Source organism: Cyclopterus lumpus, chromosome 16, assembly GCF_009769545.1.
Source record: "Cyclopterus lumpus isolate fCycLum1 chromosome 16, fCycLum1.pri, whole genome shotgun sequence".
NCBI lineage: Eukaryota > Metazoa > Chordata > Actinopteri > Perciformes > Cyclopteridae > Cyclopterus > Cyclopterus lumpus.
The window spans coordinates 4,587,591-4,612,733 of NC_046981.1; the positions used below are offsets into that span (position 1 = coordinate 4,587,591).

At 43.1% G+C, this 25,143-nt stretch overlaps 1 protein-coding gene across 1 annotated transcript in view; it reads left to right on the plus strand.

Annotated features, from left to right (window-relative positions):
• LOC117745212 (CUB and sushi domain-containing protein 3-like) overlaps positions 1 to 25,143 on the plus strand; it is a 185,303-nt gene that overhangs the window by 90,210 nt on the left and 69,950 nt on the right. The window contains 7 exon segments of the mRNA XM_034553370.1: positions 1,962 to 2,078; positions 15,707 to 15,820; positions 16,447 to 16,542; positions 16,975 to 17,178; positions 22,501 to 22,625; positions 22,937 to 23,033; positions 24,128 to 24,232. Of these exon segments, the coding sequence (XP_034409261.1) occupies positions 1,962 to 2,078; positions 15,707 to 15,820; positions 16,447 to 16,542; positions 16,975 to 17,178; positions 22,501 to 22,625; positions 22,937 to 23,033; positions 24,128 to 24,232 (858 nt within the window).

A 25,143-nucleotide genomic window follows, 5' to 3' on the forward strand; every position in this document is an offset into this window, starting at 1 on the left:
ACAGCAATCACACTGTACCACTTGGACACTTCATGTCCTTAAATCCAGTGTATACGTACAAAGGAGTGCATTTCAGCCTATGGATTACATGCATAACTAGAACCAGATCAATACATTCGGGGGACATTATTGGTTGATACTAGCTGATCACAGATATAACTGTACAGGCATATTATACCGACCGACGAGTAACAAGAAATTGAGGCTGGAGACGCCGTAAAAAATACGTTTCAGTACTCAATAGATTTCTTGGTCATGGCTCTTTTTAATATCAAAATTCAAGGGATCAGCAGTGGTCTAATCGTAAAGTTGATCGGTCACAATTTGTCACGTTTTACATTCCATTGAATCCATTATCTGTCCACGTTTTAAGCATCTCGCCCGTTGAATGCAGCAGATTTAGATTTAGGTTCCATCAGCTCCCGTGTCTGCCTGAATGCAGTAGATCGATATCCTTCAAATGGAACCAGTTAGAAATGCAAAAGCACTGGAACCTGTTTCTTTGCAGCCGCCTTTCTGTTTGTAATGATGGGTTTTATATATATATATATATATATATATATACATGTATGAACATGTTGTTGGAAATGTAGATTTTGAAGGTTAATCTGAGTTTATAAGGCAACCTGATTCCTGACTATCGCCAAATGTATATATTTTATGTCTGTTTCCAGTTACTCCCACCCCCATCCGCCTTTTACAGAACACAGGATTGTGTTTGCAGGTGTCACACTTTTCTCCTCCGCACTTCTCTCACCTGTCAGAAGGGAACCATTAAAGCCTGTCTCGAGAACCCCTGCCTTGCTCTCGGGCCACTCTTACCCACTGTGGATTGACAGTACAGTGTGCCCTCCTTCCCACCACGACACCACGGCTCCCTTTCTGTCTGACAGTTTGGCTCAGAGTCCCACTTGCCATAATCACATACTGTATTTTTGATTACTTGCCTCTCGCTACTCCAAGGAGCAAATGCGGATAAATTGCCGATCCATCTTTCTACATTAGCGGCTCTATTCACTTTTGTTCATCTTCTCCTGTGCCGCTCGATGAAACTGCAGTGACATGTGAATTAGGTGGCCCGCAGGGGGGTTTAGAGCAGCTGTTGACCACCCCCCCCCCCCCCTCGACAAATGTGTGCGTGTTTGTTGACAACCGAGGCTCCCCTACCTGATGGCAACTCCGTGAGAGGGCCTCTTGGCATATTGGATACTTCATTAATGGCTCTGAGATGCGACGCAGGTGCGAGACGGACCACAGCTTCTATTGATGAACCCGGGCGCCAGTTAAATGTTTGCCTTCGCTATGATGCAGCAAAAGTAAAAGTGTGCAAGGGTCTGGTTTTTTGTTTGGCGCTTTAGCAGCAAAAACTGCATTACTGCATCCCAACATGAAAGGATAGTCTTTTAATGTTGAAATCAATTAGGATTGTAAATGCGTATCCAGCAAACTGCAAAACAAGAACCAATTGGACTTGTTATGTGTGTAGTTTGCTGACTGCGGGCCTGTTTCAGCTGAAGAGTTTCTGGAAACACGCTGCTCGATATTGGCTGATTAAAGTCAAGGTGTGTGTGGAACTTTTGTGATTTTTTTTTTTTTCTTTTCTTTTTTTGATTGATGGTGTTTTTAGGTATTTTGAAGGCAAAAAGTACATTTCCTCGCTGGTTGTTGCCCTTTTAGGGCAATTTAACCCCGTAAATACAACTCCGACTTCCTCTTCTGTCCCCAAAGTGCCTCTCAAGTGTCAAAAAATATTTTGATGTGCCGGCCAAAACTATATTTGTCACAGGCGGAAAGTTTCAGAGGTGACTTTTAATCTCAATTTGTGAAATGAACTGCTTACCTGTGCACTTGTGCCAGTTCAGATGGATTTGCCGATTGCCTCATTTCCCCAGGTATTGTGAGCTGGTTGTTTCACATTTGTTAACTGTGTTTCTGTGTTGCTTCCCTTCCGGTCCCCGCAGCTCCCTGCGGAGGTCACTTTACAGGTTCAGAGGGAACTGTGCTCTCACCAAACTACCCACATAATTACACCAGAGGCCAGAGCTGCGTCTATGACATCTTCGTCCCCGGGGACTTTGGTAAGCATTTTAAGCATTATTTCCACAGAGTTGCAGAAAATAGTTGCACATAATCTGCTCAACTGCTTGCTTATAGTCACGTGTAGCGTCTCCAGGAATGCATTCATTTCAAATATGAAGTGAGACGAGGAGGCGACGAGATAATTATCTCTGTGCTCTCTGTGAGTTTTCGGTTAATGGTGAGGATAGTTTATGAAGAAATGGAGGCTTACTCTCAAAGCTGGTCATGGCTGATAGAGTACCACCAAACTAAATCTGCAGACTTGTATAATTCATTTCCCTGCAGCGCTTCATCTGTCTTTCATGCCTTTCAGTGTTTGGTGAGTTCGGATCGGTATGTTTGATAGTTACAGCCATCGACACTCAGGATGAACGCCCGTCTGCTGCTTGACTATTCTTCAGTCTCGCTGTACGTGCTTCATATCTGACAACTGAATTGACTGAGCATCAAGCCAATAGTTACACTCTGAATAGACAAAGGTCAGTGAAGGCCACTGCTATTCCTCACAGTGGTGCGTGCCTAATGAAATCACACTTAATCAATACATGCACGTTACCAACATCCTGTTTACCAGCAAGGATAGCGGCGTTTGGGCTTTGGCAAGAGGCGGTAAGGCAGACTATCGTGTTGACATGAAAAACGCTCTGTACCCCAGGTAATGGAGAGGAAGGTCAAGCAGCAGAGGGCTGTGGGAAATGGATGGAGCGAGCAAATTCACTGGTTTATCCAAGTGTCTCTGTTTATACATAATTCAGCAAAGATCTCCAGGAGACCTTGATGCGCTTCAGCTCAATATTCCATGTTAGTCACGAAAAGCTGCAGAAATCGTAGGCAGAGTTTTTTTTTTTTTTTTTTTATAAAACAGTAAATCCCCGTGCTTACGAAACAGATTAATCCCCCGTGTGATGATCCGGCCCGACCGTTTACATCTTCTGTTGACATCTCCCACTGCTCATTGAGTCTGGAAAACCCAAAGGTCTTTAGTGTTTTAAAAAAAAAATATATATATATATATATATATTTTTTAATAGATATTGCATATGCATGTAGCCTTTGCCTAAACTGCCTGCAAAAGGCCTAATGGAGTGTGTGTGCAACATTCCCACCTGCCACTGCACATTTATTCAAGAGAGGGCACAGGCACAGAGGCTATTGAAAAGTCCCACTGATTATTAATACTGTTGTGGCGTGAGGCTCACGGGAAATATATTTTTAATAGTAGTCCAACAAAGCAACAGGTATATTCAAAGCAAATTGAACATGCTGGGACAACAGCTCCAGCTATGATGTAACAAGACATCATACATTATCTAAAGCACGCACCCCTCATTTTACTCGTAATATATGAATCTTTGATATAAAAGCTTAAGCCAGAATGCCACAACACCAGCATCGTATTGTGAGAAGTGAAAAACAAGCTCTGTTGTTACACGCTTTGCTGTAATGACCAAATGGAGCCTATTGCATACAATAGGTGCACTTATAAAACTAGCCATTGCCATGTTTTACTATATATATTTATATTAATGAATGCAAAATGCAGTATTTTTGTGTTTTTTAACCTGAAACAGTGCGGAGATAAATTCATTTTTTCTCAGTAGCAGCAGGAGTGTAGGCTATCGGCAGTGTGATGGCAGGAATAACATTTCAGTGTCTCGTATACAGGTAATTGAAATATGTAACCCGCCCAGGGAAGATATCAAATATGTGTCCAAGTCTGTCCCTTATATCACCGATGGCATACCATAAGCCTTTGAGACATTATGTCTGCCTGGTTGAACTGGCAGGAAAAAGGTCAGTGGGAATGATCATGTCTGACATTGGCCCAGTGACCTGAGGGTTTTGCACATGGGTCGAGGGAGGGGGCCGTATTATGTGGACGCATGTCTTTTGCTGTCAAGGTGTAGCTTCAAGGGCCGGTCCTTGATATAAATACATTCATTGTAAAATGTTTTCGATTATTTGAAATATGTTGCAAGCGCACTACTCTGTCAGTGTCAGAGCCGTACAGTACCTGACAACCACGTTAGAGCTATATGGGTGCCAGGGTGGCAACCGGCCGTCAGCTGTTGATCAACAAAATATGTATTTAAATAATAAGCGATCAGGCATCACCAACAATGTAAAAGAAAAAGAACAATGGTAGACAAGCCGTTGTATTGGATGTGGACATGCAGCAAATAATGGCTGAAAATGTTCTTTACATTCGAGTAAATGACAAACACTGTTCACATTCGACTGAAATAAATCTGCTTGCCAACATGGGCAACCAGATCAAATCCACTCAGATCCTGTTGCCTGCATGGGCAAGTGGGCAGCTGTTAGTATTTTTGCATGCTGACTTATACTTTTGCATCATCTGCTGGAGCTTTCCTTAAAAAAATTGTTATTTGTGTGTTTTTAAGATTCTGTTTCAGTGCAAAAGAAGTTTGCTGTACTCTCACCAAGCTGTCGAGGTTTCTAACTGTGCGGATACCTCCCTGTACCACCGCGTTTTGCAATGCCGCATTTTGCACCTGATATAACAACATAATGTATGCACATAATAAACATCCCTCCACATAATAATGCGCCGGAGTGTAATCTAGTTCAATTCCGCCTGAAGCGTCACAATCACACGACTAGATTTCCGTTGTTGCTGGTCCCACATGACATATGGTATATTTACAGTTTAGATACTTGGTTTCTGCTCTTATCGTGGGCATTTCAAATGTTCAAATGTTCATGTCGCCATTTATGGACTCTTTTCCAGTTGATGATCATAAAAAGGATAATTAACAAAGAGCTGGCAGTAGACACCGAGTCAATAAAAAAAAAAAATGCTCTCCATTAATTTGCGAGCCATCAGTTCTTGGTAGCTTAACACTCGAGCTCATGTGCTCTGCATATCTTACTTTACTTTGCACCATTCGGGTGTCATTAAGGTAAAATGTGCATCTGTCTTGTCGTTTATTGTTTAATTATTCTGTCAGAAATAATGGTTGTAGTCATATTTCAAACAATAACTCTGCTTCCTCTGTAAAGAGATGAATTATTCATGGTGCTCAACCTTTGCCTTGGGCACTGCTTGTAACCATACAGACACACAGGATTTCCCTCTTGTTTACAATAAGTTCAGTGGCTGCTATCTCATTTTATTTCTCTTATTCTTCCACTAGTACGTGGCATTTTCCTTACGTAAAAACAGGGAGACTGACAGTTGCACTATACCCACATCCTTTACACGGGAAATGATTATAATTGAAAAAAATGCCAAATTAGTTTGTGTAGTTTGAATTTTGCCGAGAGGATTTATTTGTCCAGTGCAGCCTTCTCTGTGAATGCTTTAAAGGTTTTAGTGGTGAAACCACAATTAATGGGACCCTCCACCCAACTGTGGCTCAGTGATGGAGCAGGGTCGTCCTTCAATCAGAGGATCGGCGGTTCAATCCCAGGCTCTGCTAGTCCATGTCGAGGTGTCCTCGGGCAAGACACCAAACCTGAAGTTGCCCCTTGCGGTGCGTGAATGTCGTATGAATGTTAGTTGGTCCTGATGGGCAGGCGGCACCTTGCATTGTAGCTCCTCCCATCAGCGTTTGAATGGGCGAATCATGACCCTACGGTCGTCTCTCACTGGAAGGATGCTCATTGGACGATTTTGATTTCATAGACGCAACATTCTGTCACCTCAGTCGATGTGCTGGAGGCTCTTTATAGCCCCAGTGTATTTGTCTGTATAACACTAACAACAGCATTTGATTATTGGTTGCCACAGAATGTGTCAGGAGGCGAGACAGGAGAGAGAGGGCGAGGTACAGGGAGCAACTACGGAAAAGAGGCACACAGATCGTGGTTGAATGTGAAAAGGCTCAGAGAGAACAAGTTAGACACGGAGTGATAATGAGTGAGAGCGTTATAATGAGCGACACGGGGAACGAGGAGAGAGGGAGAGAGAAACAGTGCTGCCAAGAGCGATCATGAAAACGCTGGCCCTGGGGGCTGATTGTTGACTCATCAGCGATGTTCGCTGGAGAGTAAGTTTATGCCCGGGGCCACCGCGGTGCATGACTTGCTGCATCCCGCACAAAGACCATTACCTCGTCTGTCTGTATCCGCTTGCAAGTATGTACACAACCCTCGGTGTGAGTAATCTGATGTGGTCTGTGAACTCTGCTCCAGCTCCATTTACAAAGGTGACGGGCTTCACGGGTACATGTGTCGGTGGAAGGGTGCCTCTGTCAAATGTCAGTGTTTGGCAGGGGTCATCGATATGTTCCCAGGGTCCTTTGTTCTTCATATAGACTAACATTGTCAACCGTCTTCGCAGTTCGAATAGCAAATGAATGGAGGGACATGGCAGTTTCAAATGCAATTTGACTGGTAAACATCTTCGAATATATCACTGTATAACGAAAACAATATATATATATCTTGCCCACCAATTGCAGGCTGTTGGTTTTAGGCTATACGCTGTAGGTGGGCGCTAGCATAAAACCCTTTGAAAAGGTCTGGGAATGTGTGATCTGAAGAGGGTATTACACTTTGGAACATTGGACCCTGGGAACGTGGACACACTCCCGTCGAGCGCTTGACAATCACTGCATTGAGTGAATTTGACAACCTGCGGTTTTAAAGTTGATGAGATTCTGTGTATACCCATTGTGAGAGAGCAATGGTTTGTGCCAGTTGTCAGATCCGCCCCTGAAGAGAACTGTAAGCTGTTTTTTTGAAACGTCAACCAGTAAAACCGATGACAAAGAAGACCCAAGGAAAAATGAGTGCAGCTTGAGACTTCCTCTTCTATCTTGAGGTGACCAGCTACTTACAACTTACAATCCGCAGTGGGGGAGGTCTTTTTTTCTTTTTTTGAGTAAAAAGCCTAATGGACTGGCCGCGGCTCGTGCCAAGGTGCAGCCACATACTGCCTGCCAAAAAGGGCTGATGCAATTTTACTGTCATAATGGGTCATTAAAATTATATGCGTCCGTGCTGTCATACAATCCCACTGGTTTCTGTAAATGAGGCTCGTGTATTCTGTCACAGCCCAGGATCTCAGGAGGCCTGCGCTGCCACCAAGCAGAGACGAGAGGTAGCTCCTCCATAATTCATAGCCAGAAGGACAAACATATGCTTCCGTTTTCCTTACCTTTTGCTGCTGCTTGCGCTGTTGCGTGTCTTTAACACCTTAGTGAGCTTTGTGCATATTATGCCTTTAGGCGCATGCAGCTAATACAGTGGCTGTGGGCGAAAAAAAACAAATGGGCTTGCATTACATTCCCCTTACTTCAGTGCTACCCTGAGCAATTGCTTTTCACAGCGCGGCCCAATGACAGTTTACCCGAGTGGCTCTGTACAAGCAGGAACTTCTGTTTCTCGTCTATTCAATTTACTGGCATCATGGCCGTGATGTAGTTTTTGACTAAATGTCAAACATTTGCTGAATGCAGCAATCCAATCGGTGTGCAATGTGGTGATAACAGAGAAAAAAATGGTTATTAACACATAAGCAGTTAATAATACAAATAACGTGTTAAAAAAAATGCATCCGTGAGACTGAGTTTGCAGCGGAAATCTGAATGGACATTTTAAAGAAATGCTTTTGTTTTCACGTGTCAGGCGGAACACAAACCCCACAGCAGACATTTTGCTTTGTCGCCGCAGTAAAAAAAATAATAAATACAATGAAAACGACAATGGCGCTGTACCATGAAGTGTCCCAGGATGCATTTTCAACATAAAATGATAACAAGAAAATGAACTTATCAAGGTAGACAGGTACTTGAGGAGTCATCGCTGGAACAAATGTGCAGGCAGGTAGCTGATCACAGGAGTAATCAGATGATGGAAAGCCAGTGCCGTGAGCTGAATACCCTCAAGAGGCGTGAATCTACACCGGCCTCGCCATTTGAATGCAATGAAGGATAATGTAACCACTCCACACGGCTACTTTTTCGTCTAATAACTCTGAACTTGTGTTTATTCAGAAAGTGCTTTAAAAAGACTACAACGGTGATATAAAAAGCAGCATCTTTTTCAACCCTTCAGTAGATAAACATTACAAATACAAACAGTGTGCTTTACAACAAAATGGTTTTCACGTGGCAGCTCTCAGACGGGGCACTTCCCAAATGCCTCGGGCATTTTACACTGCATTAATTAGCATAGCAGCCACTTCCAGTCACTGCATCTCCCGACAGGGTTACAAAAAGGATTTTTTTTTTTCAAGCCAACAATGTTGAAAGGGAGCAGGTGGTGGCGAGAGCAACAAGTTAGCGGACGGCCACGTGTTTGGATGCGGCCTCTCTCTCTCTCTCTCTCGCGCGCCGATCGAAGGAGAGGAGACGACAGCAGAACGCACTGCGCTGAAATCAAACCAATGTTGATGTGTCCCGTCACTGAATAATCTCCACACCCCTAAAAACTCAACAGGCTCGCCGAGTGGGCATGGGAGGTGTGGCTGTAAGTGGAAAATAAACACAACGCCGGGATGGGGGGGGGGGGGGGGGGGGGGGGGGGGGGGGGGGGGGGGGGGGGGGGGGGGGGGGGGGGGGGGGGGGTGGAGGGGGGTTGAGCGTGAGAGGATGATGGATTTGCAGATGATGCACTGCAGGCGGATCCATCGCATCTTGGCTAAGTTGGCAAATTGATAAAGTTATCTCGGAAATCTTTTCTTTTTTTTTTTTTTTTTATGGATAATTGAAGTTGGAGAGCCCATTTCCGCTTGACTCCCTTTTTTTTTAGAAAAACTGTGCAGAGGGAGAGAGAGGCTTTGCAGAGGCAGTCAAGGTTCACTGATTAACTTCCCCATGATACCTGAGAACCAGAGCCTCTTATCTCACTTTTATACTCCATTTTAGATAAATACTCCACCAAACCTGCGCACCACTGAGAATTAATGTGCCGGCAAGGTTTTGTTGAGGGTGATCCGGACCTGAATAAAATGGAATGACCACTAATGTGTGTACCCACTAATGTAACCGGCAATATTCACTCGGCAATGTTCACAGTGTGACCGAACACGATCAACTAATTTGTGTCACGTGGAGATGTTTTTCGCTTGTTTTCTTTGTCTTCTGGTCTGCCTCGTTGTAAGTGGAGTGATGTTCTGGAACAAAATGTGCAGGATTGATTCAGGACACAACATCAGTCATATGGCAGTCATCTAGCATGGCTGAGTGGTTATCCAGTTGGGTAATTTAATATTTACATCCGCAGCAAATATGCTGTATGTTTATCAGATTACTTTTTTGAAACCATAGACTGTGCAATAGGTATTTCGCTCTCTACATCAATTACAAAAACAACATATGACTGCAGACTGAACGGAGAAAAAAAATGTAAAAAAGGTTACTACCGGAGGCCTTTTTAGACTTTAACAAACACACTTGTTGGTTTAGAGCAACATGAATTCATATGAGCTGGAAAGCATTTCAATGCGATAAACATCAACATTCTTTGGAGACACTTTAATTTTTTTGCGTTCCATATGTTGACAATGTTGACAATGTTGACATGTCACTGCGGAGTAAACGCATGTCTTGTTAATTATGGTCCTGTTCCATTAAGGTGGGTCAGGGCCCTTTGGACTGGCTGAATAGAACAACACCATAACTCATTGTATCGGTTCCACCTGTGTTTACCCTGCTATGACGTGTCAGAATGGCTGATGTGAAAAAGGGCCCATTTCTCTCTCGCTGCTAGTGTACCTATAAACAAGATAATACACACAAGGGGACCTCAACCCTGCGTTGTGGAATTCTTTTCCCGGCCGGCACACGCACGTTTCTTGATAATCCATCAACTACTCACAACATACAAGTGATCCGGAGGGCCATCGTCATTCATTTTGAAGCCTTTTTTTCAGATTATGACATTTCTCTTCCCTGCTGTATTGTAATGATCCTATATCTGCAGCGCATGCCCTTGTTTTGACAGGGAAAGGGCTCCGTGCCAAAGGTTGAGACTATAAAGAAGCCGGATGAAAGCAGAAAAGTGCACGTTTATAGCGGAGGGGCGGTCACATTCATCCAATCGGATAAGCAGCGTCTTCCTGCGCTTCTTATATCTTTATGGGGGGGGGGTTACGCTTTAGGTTTCTCATAGATTGTCCCGACCTTTAACACATGACTGATGTCAGTTATGTGTCGACGAAGATCTGGCTGCAAAATGGAATTCATTAACTACATACATTTAGGCATAACTATAAGGAAAAACTCCTCTTTTCAATGGAAATAAGACGTTCAAAAACCAAAATTGGTTGTGCATTTAACAATATAGACATTAAAAAAAGAAGAATTACAAGACAGGATAAATAATCGAGGCCAAGAAATTTTAATTCTATGGAAAGTTGGAATCACCGTGCCAGCTCGGTACAGGTTGCTTGCTGTAGTGTAATTGTGTGGAGAGGTTTTCTTGGCACACATTAATCCCCTTAAAGGGTAACTTCTTTTTATTTTTTGTGTCTTAAGTGACTAATGGCGACAACAATTTAGTCGGTCCAGTCGAATGAGCGCTGCAGCTGCTAAACGGGCGTAATGTAATCGCTCAGGGCAACCTCTGCTGTCATTTTACGACCACTAAAAACGTTTGTTTCTGCCTCCGTCTGGCTCAGATTGATATTATAAGTGCCTGACACCATTATGGAAAGAACCCGACGGATGGATAAAACCCTTTTCTTACCTTTCGCTTGATCCGGTCCGTTGGAGACGTCTCGTCGTCGAAAATCAGCTAAATATGCAAGTCATAGGAAATCTTTTAGACGACACTAAGCCGAGCTCACTGTGTGTTTCTGTGCTCGAACACCGGTGTCCCGTGGCACTCTCCTCTCCAACGTTTCCACCGTGTTCTGTCACAATACCAGACGTACGAGAAGGCGTAAGTTAAGCGAAACGTTTTTATATCTCTGTAGGATCCTTTCCACGATGTTGTCAGACACTTATAATAACAATATGAGCCTGTCAGTGAACAAAACGAGCGCTCCTACTGGATGTACGTTGAGGGTGAGGAATTGCCTCCGAGCAATTACACTGCAGCCCGTTTAGCGGCTGTCATCTGTAGCGTTCTCCCTCAATACTAGTTTAAAAAAAAAAAAATACCCCTTTTCTTTTTCTTTTTTTTTTTAAAGAAATCTGAGCGCCATTCAGACGCCACGCCGTACTTTGACATCGTTACTGACCAGGTGCGTCCATTCTTTCCCAAAGAGACACCGGGAACAAGCCTTGTCACAAAAGCACTCGTCATCCCAAATGTGTTCCCCTCACTTTCTCCAGATCTCAGACTAATAAATCACCTTTTTTGAGATGTGGGGATTTTCACAGTGTAAAAATGCAACGGGCATAAATGGCTGAAGGAAGTGGGGACCACCATTTAGTTGAAAACATGCCTCAAAGAATTTAGTCTGTTTTGACGCAGAATTCTCTTATACAACTCTTGGCTAGGTGCATCTCATAAAATGAAGTGAAGTGTGTGTGTGTGTGTGTGTGACTCCTTGCAACCCCCTTTTCTTTTCTGTCCATTACTCTACTGTACAGACGTGATTGCTTTAATCATGATTCATTTAAAACGGTCCCCTGAATCCGTTAATATCCTTCAGAAAACCGCCAACGGTAGTAGAAACCGTCACAACCTCCCGTCACATTTTTCAAAATGACTGCTTTCGAGAAGGAGAATTAGATCACCATTACATGGGAGGAGGATCAACCTGTAAATTGTACTTATTTGTCATTATTTAAGCCCAGCAGGCATAGCGGTATTAGATGTAGGAATGCACTAAAGTGTTGATCTAATACCCAAATAAGTATCTGATTAAACTGCTTTGGGATAATTCAAGGTGAAGATACAGGCATGAAAATGCTGTCTATGGTTCAAGTGCATTAAGCTTCACTACCATGACTAGGCCCAGAGGACAAAGAGATTCATCATAGTCCTGCATAAATTAGGTAACAAGTTTACAATGATTTATTGACTTAATATCTGAAGGTGATTACAGCAAAGGAGCAGATTGGAGTCATGCATGGCTGGCTGTAGATTAGAGGCAGAAATGAGAGACACTGTACTGTGAGAGAGTGTGTGTGTGTGTGTGTGTGTGTGTGTGTTCACAAAGCAGACGGAGAGCAGCATATTCAACACAGCACGGTTTTGGTATGCTAATAGCACCGCAGTGAGCTTGTCCCTAAGGGGAAAAAAATCATCTCTTATTCTGACTCTGGTTCAGCCATTCTCTACTCCACAGATAAAGTAACAGGTCCGCCTGCTCTGTGTGAGCACACCTTTCTTTGTGTGTGGCCTATACAGGTTTGTGTGTGTGTGTGTGTGTGTGTTTTACTTGCTTTGTCAGTGGTTTTTGGCTGTCGTTTGTCTTTGGCTGCTGTGTGTGTGTGTTCGAGTAAGGCCCCCTTATTATGGGAACGGACTACAAGAGACACGAACCCTCCACACCTCCTCCCTCCGTATCTTCGGCGCCGCCACTCGGTCGGTCTCTTTGTGGCCGGTCCAAACCAACCCTCCTCCAGTGGCTGCGAGGGAGCGTTTAGTCGCTCGGCTTTTCTTTCTCTGCCCCTCGTGTTCTTTCAGTTATGCGGGGCGAGTGCAAACGGTTTGCCAGAGAAGAGCCAAAGATGACGGGAAAGCTGCTCCATGATTCATAGCCAGAAGCACAAACATACACCTTTTATACCTTTTTAGCAATTACCTCTGTTACCAGTGTTTCTTTATTTTCTTATTATTTTTATCTTTTTTTTGTTGTTGCATCTTTTCAAGTGGGTCGTGTGTAATTGACCTGGAGGCATTTAGACGCAGCTTACACACAGGCTAAGCTGCGACTGCTTTTTTAGGAAGCAATTTCAAAGTCAGCTCCTCACAGTGTGACCCAATTATAGTTAACATGCATGTATGTCGGTGTACCAGTTTCACTCGTCTGAGACGCGCTTTATTATCCTGAAAAATTAAATGAACAGACTTTGTGTTAGTTCTGTCTATTTACAAACTGATAACACAATTAAGCTGCGCGTGAGACGAGATCTTGCTATTTAGGAAGAGTGTTTCTCACAGATGAAACCCTCTTGTCAAAAAGAGGGCGGCGCTTTCATACTAATATTATCTCCGTGCTCGAGCTGTGTTGGTGCTAATTGACAACTATTATTCTTTTTAAATGAAGTCTCACTGGATCATTGGAACCAAATGAGACAGTTAGGACATCGTTTTCCTTGAGAGGTTATATATCAGTAGTTTTTCATTTATTTTCTTATCCTCCTCCTCCTCCTCCTCCTCCTCCTCCTACTCCTCCTCCTCCTCACAAATCAAAATGTCCTGATGGTAGTGACACCTGGCTCTCGGTGACAAGAGCCCCGTGCTCTTACATGTGACGGGAACCTTAGTGTGCGGTGGCGCTCTCACCTCGTGACGTGACGGCCGTGATGTAACCGTAGTAAGTGGCTGCCGTGCGCATCAACCTCAATTAACCACCAACACTGTGGCTGTTGTTGACGGATAGAAGCCGGCGTTTGGGGGAGAAACACAGTGAGCATGCTGATGAGCTCAGCCCCCCCCCCACCCCTCCCAGCACATGGACTCAAACACACATGGCACGACAGACGGAGAGATCCAGTTGACCACTATCTGTTCGTTCGGTTGGAGAAAGACCTGATTGTTTCTCAGAGGCGTGTACACATCGATATAATCAGGACTGCTTAATTGGAAATATCCATGCGGGACATTATTCGGACAATTCTCTGTTCGTTATCATAAGTTCTCTGTGTTTTTTTTTTGGTGTGTTTTATTTATTCTTTGCATTTGTGATGAACAATGATGTTCTTGTGTGACATGTAATTAAGTAAAGGAGTTTAATACATTAAAAGGTCAGACTTGTCCAGATGCCCTAACCATGCAGTTCACACGTTAGCTGGGTTGCCTTTTCTAGTAACCCTACATATCTGCTCTGTACATTACTAATATTATTTTATATGTTCATAAAATGCAGGCGTCCCCCATGGTTTTGTGTAGGAGAACCCGTTTGCACACAGACAATAAAAGACAGACAGTCATAATAGTTCCCTTTTGCATATTTGCGTGAAGCAGTTCTATCGTAGGCAGGCGGTCAGGTGGAGATTAGCTTCAGTACTTTGTCTTGTTCTGAACCCTTTTGCTTTGTTGGGCACTCCATTGCTTATTAGCTTCAGCACATTGAAGAGCACCCTTCAAAATGTCGCTTGGCACCCGGGCGTCGTCCTTACTCTCCAGTACGTGCACGCACACGGTGGCGTAGGTCTGTGCTTCTGCTGCCGGGGCTCAGCCTGCCAGCTGCAGTCAGTCCAACACAGACACTGACTGAAAGGAAAAGGAACATTTCAAATGTTTACCCCAAAGACCTTTTTTTTTTTTTTACAAAAAGATATAACAACAAATGCAAAAATAATACCGACTATCACTTTTGATCACGAAGTGGGGCGACCAAATGGGATTTGAGTTTGACTTTAAGCCATCTGCTTTGCATTGCGTGTTATTCTCCACGCGAATAATGCCACGGCACACCAGAGACAGATGCAGCATTCAAAGGAATACCTTTTATAAGTCAATTAAGTAAATGTCACATAAAGGTTTACAGTAGGTGAGCAGATATTACTTGGCTTGAGGAAATGGTGACCTATAAAAAGCTGCTGTTCAGGAAGCAGATTGTAACCAAACTTTTGTCTTCTTTCTTTAACATCAGAGTGAAGTTCAGTTGGGATTATTGCCAAATAGGATCATTTGTTCTTCGCGCTGACACCAAATCCCCCGCCACCGTCTTGTCCGTCAACTCTCCTTGTTTATAAGTGAAATCTGACTCCTGCTGCTCTGTACCGGGACGGCTGTTTTAGTTTTCTCAAACACTTTCAGAATTGTTCTAATGTTTCGTGACAAATAGATGAAGCCCACTTCATCCTCTCTCTCTCTCTCTCTCTCTGTATCTGACATTCTCTCGACTCACTCAAACAGCAGCACGTGAAAGTCACATTATATTACTGTCCTTCTGATGTGTTGTGTACCACTCGTCCGTCAATGTTCTGCCATGTGAAATGTCAGATTTTGTCTAAATGAAATAAACGTCGGGGCGTTTGTGGTTCAGGGGGAAGAGCGGGTCGGCCCTTTTTAATCTCGAGGTCGGCGCGTCAACGTGTCCTTGGGCGACACTCCGAAGGCTCGAGTGGCTTTACGGAGCCCGGTGCTCCGAATGTTTACAATGGATTAGATGCAGAGGTCACATTTTTCTTCTGGTAAATGTGGCTCCAAAAGAAAAAAAAACTTCAAAACTCCCGCACTGTGGTATTTTAAAAATGTCTCATTTGTAATCAAGTAGATATCAGTAGATCGTCCATAAAGTCTGCAAATCGTATTTCTTTTAAAGTTTAAGTGTTTTCACTATCATCTTGGGAGGGATGCATGCAAATTAGATGGGATGCACGACCCCCCTGGGAGTGTTCCAGTCAAAACAACATTAACCTCTGTGTTTATGGTTCAAGGTGTCAGCAGCAGCCCGACTCTTAAAAGATTCACAAGATCATTATTTCTATTCTCACCAGGTTGCCTGATTATTTCCTTCCAGGGACAATAAAAAGCCCCAGTTAATGGGGCTGAATGTTGACCTTTAATTTTTCTCCTCTCTCCTTTTCAGTGCTGTTTGGTCAGTTTGTGGTGTTCCAGACTTTGACCAGCGACGTGGTCGAGATCCACGACGGAGCTTCCTCCGAGTCGGCTCTTCTCTCCTCCATATACGGATCACACTCGGGTAAAAAAACAAACAAACACAACACTGGAACGTTTACACCGACCGTTTTTTTAAAAATATTGGTATGAGTACGAGTAGTTATTTTAAGTTAAACACATCATTTGGCACTGCAGGCACAAAAGCACTTTCGGTTCAATTCAAATCACAAACTATTTTCTTCCAGACAAATAAAAAAATAAAAAAATCTCAAATCCTGCAGCTTAATTCTGCCACAGACAAATATTGCTTTCCCCTTCTTTTCATTTGTGTTATGATCATATAATGAAACGCAATGATGATGCATAATACATTCTGATTACAATTGCATAAACTCCTGAGATCCCAATTTAGAATAACAAAAGCAAACCCCGGCTGTTGTAAATTGTCATTCAAATTAATCATATCTGCCGTTTCCAGCAATACCACTAAAGATGTCTTGAGCTGTAGATCAGATTAGAGTGCATTTAAATCACATTGACATGTTACACAGAACTTAGTTAATATTCTACCTCATTTACGCACATTAGCTTCCAGGTCAATCAGGTTATGCAGGGCTCATGTTCATAATTTGTAATTGTATGTCACTTTGTGTTATCTGTGGACATGTGTAAACTAATACCGTGTCTGTCTCTGATTTCGTAACTCAGGTGAGACGCTCCCTTTGAGTTCAGGGAACAAGATAACGCTCAAGTTTACCGCAAATGGAACGGAAACCGCCAAAGGATTTCACTTTGTTTACCAAGGTGAGGCTGCTTTTCCCGATACTCTCCCAGAATTTTGATGTGGAAACTCATTTGGTGCATTGAGTGTGTTTGCCCCCCCCCCCCCCCCCCCCCCCCCACACACACACACACACACACACACACACACACACACAAAAAGCCCTCATCACATAAAGGGCTGTTCAGCAGAGTGCCAGTGGCTGTGGATGGGCATGGCTGAGCAGAGCAGGAGGATGTGGAGTCAAACAGCCTATCCTGGCACAGGAGCCCAGAGTGACTAATGACGTGCAGGGAGATTCACAAGGGCTGTTCCTCTCTGCCTCTTTTTTTTTCTTTTTTTTTCTCGTCGTCTCTCCTGCTCCCTGTTGTCGTTCTCTCTACCACACCCACCCACTCACCGCTCTCTTGTCTCTCTTCCTCTCATGCTCGCTTCCTTCCCTCTTATCCCTATAGCTGTCCCCCGGACAAGCGCCTCTCAGTGTAGCTCGGTCCCCGAGCCCCGGTTTGGGAAGCGGATCGGGAACGACTTTGGCATCGGCATGGTCGTGCTGTTTGAATGCAATCCAGGCTACACGCTGCACGGCTCCAACGCCATCAGGTGTGAGGCCGTGCCCAATGTCCTGGCTCAGTGGAACGGCACTGTTCCCACATGTGTTGGTAAGCGCCGTCATCTTCCAACCCTCGCCTCACCCCCTGCATGCACACACACACACACACACACACACAGATCCAAAAAGATGGAGCAGGTGCACAAACACGGTTGGTGTTCCCCTAGTCGTTCCTTATCCTAATGTCTGTCACCCATTGCAAAAGCGTCCACCTGCCTCCGGTCTTGATAGCTCAGACAAGAGGAAAGAAGCAAGGACAAACAATACAACAAAGTGTCACATAAACGTTGGTCCCAGACAAGGGATTTCTGTTCCTATGCCTTGCCAGACTGATGGCAACATAAACACACTTTCGGGAACTTGTTCCTCCGTAGCCCTCTCACCCACTCCATACATCCTGGAAACAGTGTACTATCTAATGCTATTCATCACAGCAGTCCTGCAATGGAAGATGTTTCTAATACACTGCCATCCCATATGCATGTAAAGGGATTTAAGTATTCCAATCCCTTCCAATCAATATCTATGTTTCCATATCTGTGACAGAGTGACCCAGCATTCTCTGTCACCATACCGGATGTTGCGTAACAGTCAAAACAACAAACCAGAAATCTGGTTTTATTTTTAACGTAGACACAAAAAAAAACACAAGAAATTGGTACCGATCCAGTAGCGTTATAGTTCCAGCAGCACTTGATGGTCTATGCATGGTGGGGACCCTCTACTGGAGGGACCAGCATCCCTCTCTACACGGTTCTTTGGCTAGTTTACACAGAACGCTGCACACATACAGTGCAGTAAATACACACCTGCTTAAATATGCATAGACGTACACATATACCACATTCATACACATGAACAGATTGACATGGCTTTTCTTCACACGCTGTTACCCAAACGTGTATCTATGTGCGAGGGACACTCACTCAGTCTCACGTGTCGACCAATGGGAACGTAAGGAACTGCAGATGAAGAAGGCAGAAATCCATTGAAGTCAGGCCTCGTGCCAAGCCAGCAAATAGTCCGAGCCGGTGAGTGCGGTGAGATTTCAAGCCAAGGTTCATCCGAGTTTACTGCCAAACGGCGAGGGAATAGCAGCGGCACGCGCATTTCCTTTTTAAACATTCTTATCCGAAGATTGAATCCGGCTGCAGCATCTCCCCCAGCGGCAGTGAAGTCGTCCAGAATAATGGATATAGTTTCATGAAGGCTTCAACAAAAACACTCTGCTCAATTACTCAGGCCCTCTTTATGGGCTATGATGGCATCAGGCGCCGTTCTCCTGTGAAGGTGCCTGCGTTTTTTTTTCCAGAAGATGCATTTTCCAGCTCCTTGTCCTGCTCTGATTGACCGCAGCTCTCGCCAGCCAACACGTGTTTTTGCTTTTCAATTTTTACAAGCGCGAGGCCGGCGAAGGCCGTGCTGTTCTATCGTGATCTAATTAGCATCGCATGAATGAATGCATAATGTTTGGGCGGCCTCTGTTGCATTTTATGGAGTTTACTTGGATTAAAAATCCTTCCTGGAGGAGCTCGACTTGAAGTAGTTTACAGTGAGCTTGCAAACATGTTTCAGTGCCATGTGTCTTCTTTTTTTTGTTTAAATAATCTGTTTATATCACCATTAGATTATGGAAATGAGAAGATTACAATAAAAGAAAAGTAAAGCTAAATACTCCTTTTGGTTCCCTGCACAACTGAGAGCGAAGCAGCTGAATCTTACACACACACTAAATCACTAGCGGTCCCGACGGCCCGACGTTGCATAAATTCACAGATTGCCATGATTCATACTCGGGATGCCAACATGTTGGAACTCACTGTTGACTTAAACACTTATCCGAAGGTGTCAACAAGTAAACAGTGTAGCACAAACGGCAGATGCTTGTTTTAAAATAGTCTCCCAAGACCAATTAGAGGGTCTTGGTCTGGGTGTGGGGGGGGGGGGGGCCTCTCCCGGAGCAAGAGGAGCTGGTCTCAAGGTCAAAAATATATTTTTTTAATCAAGTTTTTGTATCGATAATGTAAAAAAAAAAAAAAAAAAAAACTGCCAGTGTGACTCTGTCTACATTCATATTTTTTTTTATCGTTATAAAGATAGCATGCATTACAAATCCCTAATCAACATATTGTTTTTAAAATGAACCCCTCCAAAACGTTGACACTACATACAAAAAGCAATGTGTGGTTTCCTCACTTCACGGTGACTGCGTTCCATTCTGCTTTTGACCAACTGGCTGATACTTGTTATTTCTTTTGGCCCTCAACAAAAACAAAAACACAATTTTGCCTGACAACAGGAACAGCAACTCCAATTAGACTGTTCTTCTCTATTTTTGCGATGGCTTTGTTTGTCATAGTTGTCTTTGCGGTCTTTCTTGGAGAAAGATAATCTTGAAAATTGGGCACGGGCCTCCGCTTTGGTGCTTTTAATAATCTAGGAAAGCTTCAAATTGCAATCCGAGTGAAGAGGTGAAGAGAGAGAGGTGAGAAAACCGAGACGTTAGAGGATACTGTTGTTTACATGTTGTCACTTTGTGGTGGTGGAAAACAAGTACAAGGTAATTGACAAAAACCCGTTTAAAACTGCAGAATTTACACATAACTTGTATTATTATGATATAAAGGAATACATACTTCTATTTAGGTTGTGCATGTGATGTGGTACACACATTATGTGCAGATATCTTGATTAAAAGACTTCTAATTAAAGGATGCGATGAATCCCCTGCATACTGGATGGTGTTAAATGGCGTCTCACAATGCGCGTAGTCCCCACGCTTGTCTACCTGCAGTAACTCTGACATATGAGCCTCCTACAGATTGAGATGGGTGCGTGGAGCATTCATGCTTTTATGAGTGTCATGATTTCTAATCTCGCTCAACCAATTACATTAACTGACAGCTCGGGGGACTCAAAGGAGCTGTTAAATTACACTGAAATACTGGGTCAGTCTCCCGAATGAGTCTGGTGCTTGTTGTGAAGAACGTGGTTTCATGCTACAAGAGGTTTAAGTTCCATAAACTAGAGCAAAGGGGATCAGGTCCATATTTTATAGTTCTTAATATGGTTTTAATAGTTTTTTTTCAGACCTTTTTTTGTTTTGCCCTTGAGTGTTGGCCCTAAAACATCCATCTGTGTACTTATGTTTATATATATATATGCGTATATATATATGTATGTATATATATATATGCGTATATATATGTATATATATATGCATATATATATGTATATATATATATATATGCATATATATATGTATATATATATATATATATGCATATATATGTATATATATATATATATATATGCGTATATATATGTATATATGTATATATATATGCATATATATGTATATATATATATATATATATATGCGTGTATATATGTATATATATATGCATATATATATGTATATATATATATATGCATATATATGTATATATATATATGCGTATATATATGTATGTATATATATGCATATATATGTATATATATATACATATATATATACATATATATATATATATATGTATATGTGTATATATATATATATATATGTATATATATGCATATATGTATATGTATGTATATATATGCATATATATATATATGTATATATATATATGCATATATATATATATATGTGTGTGTGTGTATATATATATATATTTTGCATTTCATTTATTAGAAAAGATATTTCAGACAACCAGCAGGAATTGACGTAATAGAAAACAACGTTCCTGACAGCGAGCCTGTGACCTTCTGACTACAGTTCTCGGCACTGACCTTTCATTTGCAAAGATGAATTAAAAACAATTACGCGAGCTGTTCTCCTTTTCGGTCTTGATGCAAGAGTTAATCAATAGTGAATTCTCTACATGGGACATGCATTAGCTGAAGATTTCCCCACGGTTGATTATACCAAAGTGTGATTGCTGCGAGGTACAGTATAGAAAGCCATTTTCTCTAATGTGTCACTCGGAGCGAAAAAGGAACGGCGTCGTCGCTTCGGCACGATTCTATCAGGTAGATGTCAGCTGTAAAATATTTATGAGTTTGAAATTGTGGCATGCTGATAGCTGGTAAAAAATGACATCCAACCCTCCAGTGGCCGGTGGATATGGAAAACGGTGATTATCAGTGACCTGCACGGGCTAAATCCTTGTCCTTGACAAATACCAGCTGGTTCTTCGTCGTGAGAACATGCTGTACTCCTCCGTGACCATCGGGAGGAGCTGATCCGGCCTGGGTGACAGCTTTGCCCCTGTCACAACAAAAGCTAGGAGCTGAACTCGAGCCTACTTCAACCTGCAGTACAATCTGAGGAACACCTGTTTCTGCGTCAGGAGTAGAGAAGAAAAGTCATACAGGAGTCCTTTTTGTTGTTGTTGTTGTTGTTGTAGTAGTATACAGAATCTGTCATTAATGTTGAAATCCGTGTGGTGGCTGAACAGATTTATGTCAGATATATATTCCAGCTGGTGACAGCAAAACAATAGATCTCACAGAGAAAAGTAACAATGAAATGTGATAGTGTTCCATTAGCCTAATACTGTAGGTTGCTTGTTTCCGTATTAGCCAGCAGGACGACATTTAAAGGGGGAGGAAATGCATTTAATTCTGTGTTTTTGTTTGTGTGTTATAATCCAAAGGGTTCTGGTCCGTAAGGTTGGGCTACCGCAATCCTTAATGAACAACAAGTGGCGCCAAGCACTGTGTAGAAGGTTGCTGGCCGGATACAACGTCACTTGGCAGAGTTTGAGAAGCAATAAAGAAATTGTAATGACTATGGCCCTTTTTTTTTTTTTTCCCATGCTCAAATAAGTGCCTGAAAATGTCAGCACAACCTTGGCCAGGGACTCCAATTCAGCATTCATCCGAGAGCCAAGAGGGGCTTTATAAATACGTTACTTGTGGCACTGGTAGAAACAAGGTGCGCTTTGAGAGGAATAGCCTTTTGCAATTGATGGATGTGATTTGTGTGGCCTGCGAGGGATAAAATAACATCAGGGCTGAACTGTTTATATCTGAATAGACCGAGAGGCGAGCGCGTGCTGCCAAACAAAAACCTTTACTGAGGCATTAAATGACAATATCATCATCTGGTCATAAAGTAAAAGCTCTTTTACATGACTCACCAAGTAGAACCTGTCATTATCACGGCGAGTCCATAGAGTTACATCGTATGAAGTGATTTTATAGAGGCTCAGTTAAAAATCCATGCATTGTGAAATGACGCTTTTATGATTAACCAACTGCCAACGCATGCCTCTGCAGGTGTGTGTGTGTGTGTGTGTGTGTGTGTGTGTGTGTGTGTGTGTGTGCAGACTTGAGCCTGACCTATTTGTGTCTTTCCTTTGCCTAGTTCCCTGCGGCGGGGCGTTAGCTGACCGCAGGGGCACCATCCTCTCTCCTGGATACCCGGAGCTGTACACCAACTACCTGAACTGTGCCTGGAAGATCTCTGTTCCCGAGGGAGCCGGCATCCAAGTGAGAGGACACACGTGTAGAATGTTTTGACGGGAGATTAAAAGACATTTGGTGTGGATTTATTGATGTGCCAACGTCCCGGGGGGCATGATGTGAGCGCAATATCTCAGGAATGACTTGAAAGGATTATTCCTAACGTCCACTTGGACTCGGGGATGAACCGCTTAGAATTAGGTGGTCAAAGGTCACGTGCTTTATTGCCCTCACTCAAGAATTTACAATTTCAAGTGAAGCGATGACATTTTGGAGAGACGTAAACGCGACGTGACTTACCTGCAAGGCGTTTCTATTAAGGAACCGTTGTCTTTCAGATTCAAGTCGTGACCTTCGCCACGGAACACAACTGGGATTCGCTGGATTTCTTCGACGGAGTCGACGGCAACGCCCCGAGGCTCGGTAGCTACTCAGGTAATACTGACACAAGTGGAATTTTGTTGCCCGCCTCCCTCTTGAATTTTAATCAGATGTCACTCGGGGGGGGGGGGGGGGGGGGGGGCGGAGACAGACAGACGTGGTGATGGAGAAGATGGCATTTGACATGTCCTTTTTGAGAAACCAGTTTAAGAAGTCCAGGATGAAAAACTGTCCCTCCTCCTCCTCCTCCTCGCAGCACCTCTGTCCCTGTATTTGAGATCTTCGTAATGTTGCTCCCATTTTATAAATGCATTGTTGCCTTTGGGCTCACACTAATGAAACTGAAGATCCTGCCACGTGTTAACCTACGAGAACCAGGCCCATCCCATCATTTCCAACGCTGGATCGTAGTTTTAGAGGGACTGGTGTAGCGTAACGACTTTAGCGTCTTTTTACGAGTCGAGGTGTCAAATGGCTCAAGTGGTGGATATCTCATTTTAGAGCAAAACTCTTTACATATTGTAATAGCTCTCGCTGAGCAGGGCGGCGTGCGAAAAGGCTACGGAATTTAAAATGGTTAGCAATCAATTTTATCTGTCGCTAAAGTGGCGGAAGTGATTATGAACACATGTAAAAGTCGCCATGCAAATTGCCGAAGACATGCGCCTGGAATAGAGAATATGGACCTGAAGAGGATGACCTCATTGTTGCAACACACAGAGAGTTATAGACCACGTGTGCATGTGTTCCAGCTTGTGTGATTCATGTAGATCAACAATCAGTGTTTCTCAAAGTTACTGCACATCATTGACGATTGTAATGCACGACCCAAAAAGCCTTACACAAATAGCAGATTATCCAAAATGCAATACGTTTTCTGACTGACCTTTTTTTATTTTTTCTAAAAAGGAGTTATTGTATTTATTTATATGCGATTGTCTCGGATTTATTGTGCTATTTGAGGCACTTTCACGAGTACCTGGCTCCATGTGTCCAGACAAAAAAAATAAAAAAGAGACGGATTTTATTATTATCTACACCGCATATAACTGAAGTACAATAAATGTTAATGGGATATGCAAATCTGGAATATTTGAAGGACACGGTCTTCTTAACTGTCTTTTTTCTTCTTCGGCTGTATAATACAGGAACAACAATTCCCCAACTGCTGAACAGTACATCCAACAACCTGTACCTGACCTTCCAGTCTGACATCAGTGTATCCGCCGCCGGCTTCCACTTGGAGTACACAGGTATGAGGAGAGACGGCTTGTAGGCCTGCCTGTCACTTTGTCTGTTGTCAGTTTGTGTCCATGCGCCCATCTGCCACCACCTTCCAGCTGCTGCACAGAGCTATAAGAAAATAAGAGGGACAGCTGAACTGGGTGGCACAGTTGGACATCAAATAAAAGTGTGAGGTTACAGAGTGAGGGGGGGCAACGTTTTGTCTTATGTATCTATTCGACTTTGTATCCTGGCATTTCTTTCCCCAATGGTCTTTTTTGAAGTCCTCCCCGGTTGCTCCAAGCTACTGGACCTGCATCCTTTTCCATTTAGGGACTAAATGTTCTCATCTCTCAGTGGGCTATTCACTTAGGGGCGTATTTTCAAAGAAGCATGCTGGAAATGTACCATGCACTATAAATGAAAGGAGTGCAGCTGTTCCCCAGTGGAGCGACTGACTTACTAAGTCCTACCATTCGAAAGTAGCTTAAATTAATAATATTATATATATAAAATAGGGGCGCTGATATGCAGGTAATCCATGGAGCTATCTGCATATATTTGATAATACATCACTGTGTGAACAATTTCACTGCACTTTTTCCAGTTGTTTCTTTTAATGTCAAGGTAATTTTCCTCTTTGTTATTTCCATTTTTACTCCTCAGTTGTCCCGTTCCTGCTAGCTGGTTACTTACCGCTACACATGAAAGCAATTTTCTTTTCTAAAATGTGTGGCGATGGGAGACGTCATTTTCAGTGAACTACATGGAGGGCAGTAAAAAAAAAAGCCCGACCACGGGACATGAACTCCATGATGTTAAGATAAAACGGGATGTGTGTGACACACAGAGGCACAATGGCATGAAGGAAAGGCCCCGATGAGAGGCCCCGCTAACTTGACACGCTTCAAGATCCCGCACACAACTCAACCAAAGACTA